At 46.8% G+C, this 10000-nt stretch overlaps 1 protein-coding gene across 1 annotated transcript in view; it reads right to left on the bottom strand.

Moving 5' to 3' along the window:
- Nucleotides 1-10000, bottom strand: part of neurl1aa (neuralized E3 ubiquitin protein ligase 1Aa) — a 44600-nt gene that overhangs the window by 5119 nt on the left and 29481 nt on the right. The window contains exon 4 of the mRNA XM_080834844.1: nucleotides 7334-8242. Within this exon, the coding sequence (XP_080690970.1) occupies nucleotides 7334-8242 (909 nt within the window). The remainder of the gene's footprint in view (nucleotides 1-7333; nucleotides 8243-10000) is intronic.

Below are 10000 nucleotides of genomic sequence, written 5' to 3'. Positions count from 1 at the left end.
GTAAACTGCACAGGCTTGGACACACACAGACACACACAGACACACACATACACAGACACACACTCTTGGGCTTGGGCACTCGTGGCAGGGAATGGGGGGAGTGGGGGCTCAACAAAGTGGGGCGGTGGGGCAAAAGCCCTTGCCCCCCTGAGGCTTTCAAAACAGGCTCAGGCTCTCACTGCTTATTGCACAATTGGACTATCGAATAATCCCCCTCCCTTTTCTCATGCACTATGACTCTGCCCAGGCGCAGTGGAGAGATCTCACAACCATGCAACAATAATAGATGATAGTAAAAACCGAATGTGCAGATAATACGTCTGTCAAGAACATATTTCACAATTCTGGGACTAAATTGTTTATTTTTCGAATAGGATGCATCCCACCAACATAAATACACAGGAACCGCACACACACACACACACAAACACACCCCACAGCAAAGCAGTGGCCCCTGAAATAAGACCCGAGGCATCAGCAAGCACGTCTAGTGGGCGTCTCACAGTGGGCGTCCCACTGTCCCTATGATTGTTAGTCTTGGGTCCTGATCCCCTTATAAGGTATGAGCCTCACACCAACCAGAACTGAACCAGACGTGTGACCTGACCATATCTGACCAAGGTTATAGACATTAACCCCTTGGTTGTCTTGGTTCTCCTCCTGGCCTCCTTGTTCTTTGGTGAGGCCTTGTGTGGTTGGTGGTACATTATTCAGTATGACTGACATTTACGAGCCACTGAAACCCAACACACCTGTGCAGAGACAGAGACCGACAGGGCCTGTGGCCCCATCCAAGGAGAGAGAGTGGCTGTGTGTCTAAGTGTGTGTGTGTGTGTATGTGTGTGGGTGTGTGTGTGTGTGTGAGGCTATGTGTCTGAGTGTGACTGACAGAATGTGTGTAGGTGTGTGAAAAAGGGTGTGCTACAGGGGTATGCTTGAGTATGTGTGTGTGGGCATGTGTGCATGTGTGCATGTGTGCGTGTGTGCGCATGTGTGTTTGTGCATGTGTATTTCTGCGAACATGTGTATTTCTGCGTGTGTGTGCGTGTTTGTGCATGTGTATGTGTGCGTGCGTGTGTTTGTGTGTGCATGTTTGCGTGTTTGTGTGTGTGTGTGAAAGAGAGAGTTATGGAGCATATATGTGTGACTGTCAGAATGGCTGTCATGAAAAGGAAGGCTGAGATGGTATTAGCGAGTATGGTGACGGTGTTTTAAGTGTGTGTGTGTGTGTGTGTGTGTGTGTGTGTGTGTGTGTGTGTGTGTGTGTGTGTGTGTGTGTGTGTGTGTGTGCTTGGTTGTGTGCATGTGTGCGTGAAACAGTAGAAGCAGCCAGGTCAGAAATGCCTTGAGCCACAAGAAAACAATTGATGGTGAAGGACAGAAAGAGTGAAGAAAAGGGAAAACAAATACATCATCAGAATAAGGAACAGAGAGAGGAGAGGAGAGGAGAGGAGAGAGCATTACAGTTAAGGACTGAATGTGTATGTGCTAAGGACATGCTGTTCACTTGAGCGTGAAGGTACTGACATTTTAATGGAATCCATGATGCTAAGGCAAGACTACTGTCAGATGCACGTCTCTCTCTCACTCTCTCTCTCACTGTGTCTCTCTCTCCCTCTTTGTTTTTCCCTCTCTCCCTCTATTTTCCGCCCACTCCTAAAAGCCTTTCCTCGGGTCATGACCTACTACCATTCTGCAACTGCTCACATCTTCAGAATGTTTTACATGGAGAGAAAAAAATGAGTCAGTTGAGCGAATTCAACAGAAATATCTTTGAGGGACACAGGGCCTTAGAAAAGACCCAAACAAAACAGGTTTCCTGTGGCAGCCCTCACTACACTTTCAGACAGTTTGAAGGTTTTTTTTCTGGTATCATGATGTCTGACTCCAAGTCCTCTGGACTAGCACAAAAGACTCAAAACTGACAGCAAGGGGGGCAACTGCGGCGCATGCAGTAGCCCCGACCATAAACGGGCTTGAACGCCCACGGGAACGTGGATTCAAATCCAAAACGCTGTTATTTCCCGATCCCACTCCCAACCTCTTCTCTCCATCTCATTTCCTGACCAAACCTTCACTGTCCTATGTCATTATAGGTAAAAAGCCCAAAAACAAATCTAAAAAAAAAAAACTCCTAGAGAGAACAATGTCTCAATTCTCATGGTTATTCACTTGGAAACAAAATGGCCCCCAGGGAGGGGACAGAGCCCAGGGAGACTAGTGACTACTTTGTGGAAGCTAATGGGGATCCAAATAAACAATAAACAACAATAAAAACCTTCCTACTTTTCAAGTCACAAAGCCTTGATGGAGTGTGTGAGTTCTGCAGACTTACTGGACTGAGTGCAGACTGACTCGACTGACTGGGCGGCAGTTTAAGTCGTAGCAGTTCAACAGAAAGACACATAAAACACCTGATGAGTCTTCTGTCAAAAGGACAACACACATTGCCATTCTAGGAGACGTGTTCATGGTTTTGAGTGCAGTGGTGATAAAAAAGTGCATGTAAACAACTATGTTGGAAGGGAGAACTCCCTCACTTTCAGGACGAGTCTGGAGGAAAAGAATCTATCACGTGGCTATCAGATCTTAGTTCGAATAACCTCCCTTCCTAAGCGCCCGACCTTGCCCCATCAACAACGTGAACTGTTACATAATAAAGAATCTATCACGTGGCTATCAGATCTTAGTTCAATAGCCTCCGTCCTTCAGGGCCACGACCTTGCCCCATCAACAAGGTGAACTGTTACACAATAAGGTCACTTCTAATAACTCAAGGCTGGGAAACACCTCCAGGCTAACTGCCAAACCTCTTCCTTAACCCCTCTCTGGTACAAGCTGACAAGAAGCATGACGCCTATTGTCTATAGTGAAAGGTAACCTGCCTAACGACTCAATGACAAAAAAAAAACTTTATTATATTTTACAGTTATTTTACAGCTCTGGGTCCATATCCCATTCACAGTTTATCTGATCATAATCTCAGAGTTCAAATCAGTCTCGTTAATTAGTCTAGCTGCCTCGGAGGAATGTTAGGCAGGAAATAAGATAGAGCCCGGGATCCCCCGGGGACAAACTGAATGGAATCTCTTCACACAATCCTATCTACACATCGCCATGCTGCGGGTCCACATGAGCGTTATTGTTGCAAACTGGCTAACTGGGTTATAGTGTTGTTGGACTGGTCCTGCATGTCATGGGGGGGAACTTAGGAACAACTCTTTCAGTGTGGAAAAGAGAGGCACCTTGACTAATTTACGAGACTGATTTAAACTCTGAGATTACGAACAGATAAACTGTGAATGCTGCGGGTCCTCATGAGCATCTCTTTTGGGAACTGGCTAACTGGGTTATAGTGTTGTTGGACTGGTCCTGCAAGTCATGGGGGGGAACTGAGGAACAACTCTTTCAGTGTGGAACAGCAGTAATAGCTCTGGTGGGGAAACACTCAAGCCATACAATTGGATCCACTCTTACGGACGGTAAAACAGCCTGATTAGGTTCTTTAGCTGCACTGTGCTTCTACATTTCTCTCTCTCTCTCTCTCTCTCTCTCTCTCTCTCTCTCTCTCTCTCTCTCTCTCTCTCTCTCTTTCTAGCTGACTAGTTGCCATGACTGTCTCAGTAACAAAGAGCTGGTTTTAAAACTGCTTAGCAACAGAGCTATGTAAAAAAGATTATGCACCTACAGTCATGGAAAGTCTATGGTGATAAAGCAACACTAAAACAAGCCACTGTTCGTCAGATAGAGAACTGTAGTCCAAGACAGAAATGATAAAATGGCTTTAGCCTGCTTTTAGAAGCTCATCTTTTGGCCATTCCAGCCATGTCTGTGTGCTGATGGTTAGCTGTTAGCACTGCTAAGTTGTTGATGATGTCATGAATGCTTGCAGCATAATGATTGGTTCCCTGGGGAGTAATGTTGTTAGCTGAGCGCAGCCTCCATAATGTATTCTGGTAAAGATAAAGAGACGCATGCCAATGCTCTACTTAACACTTCGACCTTTGACCTTTGACACTGACACGTGCCGCGATGCCCAAACATGGCAGCAGCCTGAGAGAAACAAACTGGGAAATGTTTTGTTCTTTCTCTCTCTTTTCTTCTTTCTTGTCTTTTCTTCTTTCTTGTCTTTTCTCTCTCTTTTCTTCTTGTTATTATTACATGTTACATGTTAATTTTCATTGTATTACCCTTTAAATTGTCTTGTCATTATTTTGATAAATATTTTCTGATTCAACAAAACAAAACTATAAATCAAACCAATAAACCAATACATTATTAAATCAATTATTTATGAATCAATTCATTCAATCAATCAATATGTAAAACTCTGTGTTTCTTTCTTTGTGACGCAGCTGACCCCTTCTCTGTAGTCCTTGACAGATGGGATATATTTAGAGTCTTTTGTCTCAAGGCGGAAAGAAGAGATGACGTGTCAGACTGGCCCTGGCAACTATGGCTGTTTTTCGATTCATAATTGGAACACTTCGTAATGAGACAACCACGACCGATCCTGTCTCACTGGATTAGGTCTCTCGAGGAAGCATAAAGAGGGAGAGATGGAGAGAAAAGACAGAGAGAGATGGAGAGAGAGAGAAAGAGGGAGAGAGAGAGAGAGGTGCTGCTCAGGCTCTGTTATCTTGTGTCAGAGTGGGGAGAATCAGATTGAGTTGTTTATGAAATGATTGAAAGGTGTAACAACGCTGATTAATTAAAAAGCAGACACACTTGCGTCACCTGGGACATCTGCTCACTTACTCTCCCCACCTGGCTCAAGACTGCAGGGCATACAGCGTGTGTGTGTGTTTCTGTGTCTGTGTGTGTATGTGTGTGTTTCTTTGTGTGTGTGGGTGTTTCTGTGTGTGTGTATCTATGTATTTTTGTGTGTATGTATGAGTGTGTTTATGTGTGTTTCTGTGTGTGTGTGGGTGTTTCTGTGTGTGTGTATCTATGTATTTTTTTGTGTGTGTATGAGTGTGTTTCTGTGTGTGTGTGTGTGTGTGTGTGTGTGTGTGTGTGTGTGTGTTTCTGTGTCTGTGTGTATGTGTGTGTTTCTGTGTGTGTGTATCTATGTATTTTTGTGTGTGTGTATGAGTGTGTTTCTGTGTGTTTCTGTGTGTGTGTGTGTGTGTGTGTGTGTGTGTGTGTGTGTGTGTGTGTGTGTGTGTGCGTGCGTGCGTGCGTGTATATGTGTGTTTGTGCACGTGTGTGTGTTTGTAATTACTCTGAATGCATGACAGAGTGGGAGTGCACAGGTGCGAGAGAAGACCGAGACAGGAAATAGACATCGAAAGACAGGAATAATAAAACTGTGTTTGTGTGTATGTCTGTGTTTGCGCCCACACACGTACGTATGTGCACATATGAGATGGAGAGGAGGTCGAGAGGGAGGAGGAGAGAGAGAGAGAGAGAGAGAGAGAGAGAGAGAGAGAGAGAGAGATAGAGAGAGTGAGTGCTCGAGTGCGCGTTTGAATGTGGAGTGGTGGAGTGGAGGCCACCCACGCTCCTCTGCCAGTCCTGATGAGACGAGAGAGAGAGAGAGAGAGAGGGAGAGGGAGAGAGAGAGGGAGGGAGAGAGGGAGGGAGAGAGGGAGGGAAATATGCCGGCGTTCACACACCAGACGCGTTTCCACGGCACCACAGGTCACAGTCCTCCCACACACACCCTCTCCATCTCTCTCGCTCTCTCTCATTCTCCGATTCTCCCTCTTCATCTTCATCTTTCTCGCTCTCCCTCTCATTCTCTGATTATTTCTGGTTCATAACTTTCCTTTATCTCGCTATCCCCCCATCTCTCCTTCTATCTCTGTCACTTAGTTGACACCTAATTTGTACTTTTATTCTCCGTGTCTCACTCTCCATATCTTAATACCTCTCTGTCTTGCTCGCCACCAGTCCCTTATATATACATTTTTTAAATAATCCATTTTCTATTCCGTCAAGTTCAATATCTCATTTGCTATTTCTCTCTGTCTCCCTCTCAATCTGTCTGTCTCTTCTCAAGTAGAGAGAATGTTCCTCTCTTCACGGCTCCTTAGGTCTCTCTTCCTCTCTCTCTCTCCCTCTCCCTCTGCCTATCTCTCTCTCTCTCTCTCTCTCTCTCTCTATCTCTCTCTCTCCTTCTTCGGTTCTCTTCTTTCCTCCAAAGTTCTGGGGCTCACTTTCCTGCTACAGCCCTCTCAGCTAGCATCTCCTCATGAACCTGACTTCCTGCTTAGCGGCTGTCTGCAGAAGCACAGAGAATGGACGGCATCATGGTGGGAGGGATCTCAGTCAAGCTATGGAAAATGGTTGACCAGAAGACCACAGTAGGTAGCACCTTATAAGGAGTTTAAGGCGACTGCAGTGTTTGTGTAAGATAAAGCAGATCCAGCTGTTCATACAGATCTTCCTGTATAGAGTTTAAAAGTGGCAGGTTTTGGTTGCAAAATATCCATTTTGGCTTCCTACACCATTGCTCCCACTAAAATATCATAGGGTTTGACCTTCCACTGGTTGGTCAACCAATTAATTTCATGCAGATACTCAATGTTTGAAAAGGACGTCGCAAACATACATCCTCGAGGTCACCCAAGGTCATTTGGCACTGACAGTGCGTATACAGAGCAGACAACCCTTCTCCGATTGCCACGTTCATCCATCAGCTCTGAAACACTCAGGCCAGTCTTCCCTGGCAGCAGCCACCACCCCCCCACCAACCACCACAAACACACATTACACACAGTCTAGGAGTCCTCAGCCATGCCAGTGACTTGACTAATGAGCCCCATTCATCTTGAGCTATGTGGGCCGGGGGCCAGCGCGCACCAACCATTAAGCACAATTAGGCATGTAAGTAATGGTGGCCGCTGACCTTGCGCTTGAGACGTTGGGACTTATAATGGCAAACCCCTAGTGTGTGTATGTGTATGTGTATGTGTATGTGTATGTGTATGTGTATGTGTATGTGTATGTGTATGTGTGCGTGTGCGTGTGTGTGTGTGTGCATGCGTGTGCGTGTGCGTGTGCGTGTGCGTGTGCGTGTGCGTGTGCGTGTGTGTGTGTGTGCATGTGTGTGTGTGTGAGGGAGATAGAAACAAAGGAGTGGAGCTCAGACTTATAATGACGCAATAATATCTAGGTATGTACAGATGGTTTTTAGCCCCTCGTTGACCTTGTACAAAAAATCTTGTGGTCTCAAGCGTTTTGCAACTTGTCTTTAGTTTCGAAAGTTGAAGTTGTTGGGAAAAAAATGTATCGTCTCAAGTCAAAGTAATTCAGAAGGATCAGAATACATATTGAATCGGCAACTTGTGAATGTACACCCCTGCTGTAGGTTGGTTCTTGGACTCACCCAGTAGCCTGAGCTGAGAGATGGCTCCGTGCAGGCCGAAGAACATCCAGAGGGGCCGCGAGTTGTCCACGCACACCTGCATGCCGGCGCTGGTGCCGTTGTGACTGAGCACCACTTCCCCCTCAGGCGTCACCAGGAAGCCCAGGATGTCGCCGCTCTGCAGTGGCTGCGGCACCCGACACACCGCCCAGAACTCCTTGCGGTCGACGAGCGCCTCTGGGTTGCCAGGCAGGTCGCTGGGGCGCAGCGTGGCCGGGTCGCACGAGGTCACGCCGTAGGCTAGCGCGCCGGAGCGTGCTGGGCTGGACTTGGTCACCTTGACAAAGACGGTCTCGCCCGGGCGAAGGGGCCGCTCGGTGAAGACCAGTGCCCGCTCTTCGCATCGTTCCCTGCTTCCTCCCGCCCCACCACCTCCTCCTCCTGTAGCATTTCCACTGCTGCTCCCACCTCCACCACTGCTGCTTGTGCTTCCGGAATGTTCCGAGCGCAGCAGCGCCACGGTCTGTCCGTCGTCCACCGTCCGCACGTTGGCGGCCCGCAGCTGGTGGAAACGCAACTCGCCCTCCAGTGCCTGGGGCAGCAGGTGCGACTGCTGTGAGTTCAGCGAGTTCTGTGGGATGGGGCAGGGCACGGGTGCGGGTGGAGCCAGCCGCAGGTGGTGGTGGTGCTGGTGGTTGTTGCCGTGGCCCCCGCCCAGGCTGCCGCCCCCGACACCCCTTCCCAAGGTGCCGCTGCCGCCCCCACCTCCTCCGCGGCCTCCTCCTCCTCCGCCACTGTCGTCCTGCTGGAGGTTGAGGTCGCACAGGCTGACGGACAGGCGAGACTCGTCGGCCTCGCGGCGCAATGAGGAGCCACGGGCGGTGGTGAAGGAACGAGGACGCAGACAGTCTGGAGGAACGATCTCGCTCTCTGTGAATGAAATAAACAAGAAAATCGTTGATTTGTTGTCATTTAAATCATTTCTTGTAAAAGACACCTTGACTGTCTCCCTACTCACTCTAACTGGTTGTCTGCTTGTCTTCTTGAGAGGACTAATCAACTTCAATATTTACATCTGTTGATTCATAAGACACAACTTATATGGGCTCATAGACAACACAAACACATTGACAGAGACCTTGTCAGAAGGGCTCATAGACAATACAACACATTGACAGAGACATGTCAGTGCGCTGAAATGCTAATACAAACAATACAAGTGTCTTGCTTAGGTTTCTTGTTACGAGGACCGGAAACAATTGCAAAGTGCAGACAGCGCAATCCACGTATGTTTTGAGCATTCTTATAGACAATTCACTGTCTAAGTGACACAGAACACAAAACAAAGAGAGATTACGCTGAGATGCCACAAGGGATTCCTGACATTAGCGACATAAGCGAGAGCAGTCTAAGAAGAATACTTTCTTCACGACCAACCGGTCTCATTTTGACCCGAGAACACATCCAGCCTTTCACTGGCACGCACGCCACACGCAAGCAGGCAGGAAAAACCAGGAGGAATGCTTCCACTGTGTGTATGGAAAGACAGATATACCTAACAACCATCTGTACAGGGCATTCATTAAACACCACAGTGAAATGTGGTGGAGAGACAGATATAGGCGACAGACCTCACTTTCACCAAACCAAAACCATTTTGTCCAAATGATTTTCACTGTGCGTGAAGAGGCATGCTAACCTTGCAACTACACAGCAGCCAACTTTAACCACATCATCGGAATAAACCCTTTCACTGTCTACGGGAAGAGACAGACAGACAGACAGACAGACAGACAGACAGGCACAACTAAACATTGTGTAGGCTAGACATAACTTAACGAATAAAAGACTTAACGAATTAAATGCTTCATTATCAGGGATAATTTAACTATACGTGAACAGGAGACAAGCAACAGAAATCTTATTAGGCAACATAGAGACACCTTACACCAAGAAGCAGAACTAACTGCAGCAGAAAGAGTACATTTACATTTACATTTAGTCATTTAGCAGACGCTTTTGTCCAAAGCGACGTACAAGGGAGAGATCAGTCAAGATAAGAGCAATAAAAACCTGGTGTAACAAGAAATACTGCTTTTTTTTTTTTCAAGAAATAGAAAACAAAATAGAGAGAAAACGAAGTGCGGGACTGTCACTGCTTAAGTGCAAGTTAAGCCAAGGTGCCAGTTAGGAAGGGAGGTGCTCTCTGAAGAGTTGGGTCTTCAAGAGCTTCTAGAGTAGCAACCCTAGGCTGATTTGCCACTACTGGTATGTGTTGGCTCACATAGCATGGGTGGTGACATTACATGGCATTGATTTAGTATTTACTACATGTGATATTATAAGAAACTTTTTCCACAGCACAGATTATCTTACATATTACATATCAGGGTGTAATGCAGACAGACAGACAGTGAGAGCCATTTAGGTCATACAAATGTAAACACTGAATGCGGGTGGGATGGGCTGCTTAAAATGGTGTAAGTGTAACGGAAACATATTTGTGTGTTGGCATCGATGCTTGGTAATGAGCCTGGAAATATATGGGCCTGTTGTTGAATGGAGATCACCACTGCCATACCAGCATGCGTTGCCATTTTTATCTGCCATCCAGCCTACCTCCCTGAATAGCGGAGTGAAGTAAGTATAGACGTCCACAAACACACACACACACACACAAACACGTAC

This window comes from Sprattus sprattus, assembly GCF_963457725.1.
Source record: "Sprattus sprattus genome assembly, chromosome: 1".
NCBI classification, from domain to species: Eukaryota; Metazoa; Chordata; class Actinopteri; order Clupeiformes; family Clupeidae; genus Sprattus; species Sprattus sprattus.
This window is presented reverse-complemented; position numbering and strand designations above follow the sequence as displayed.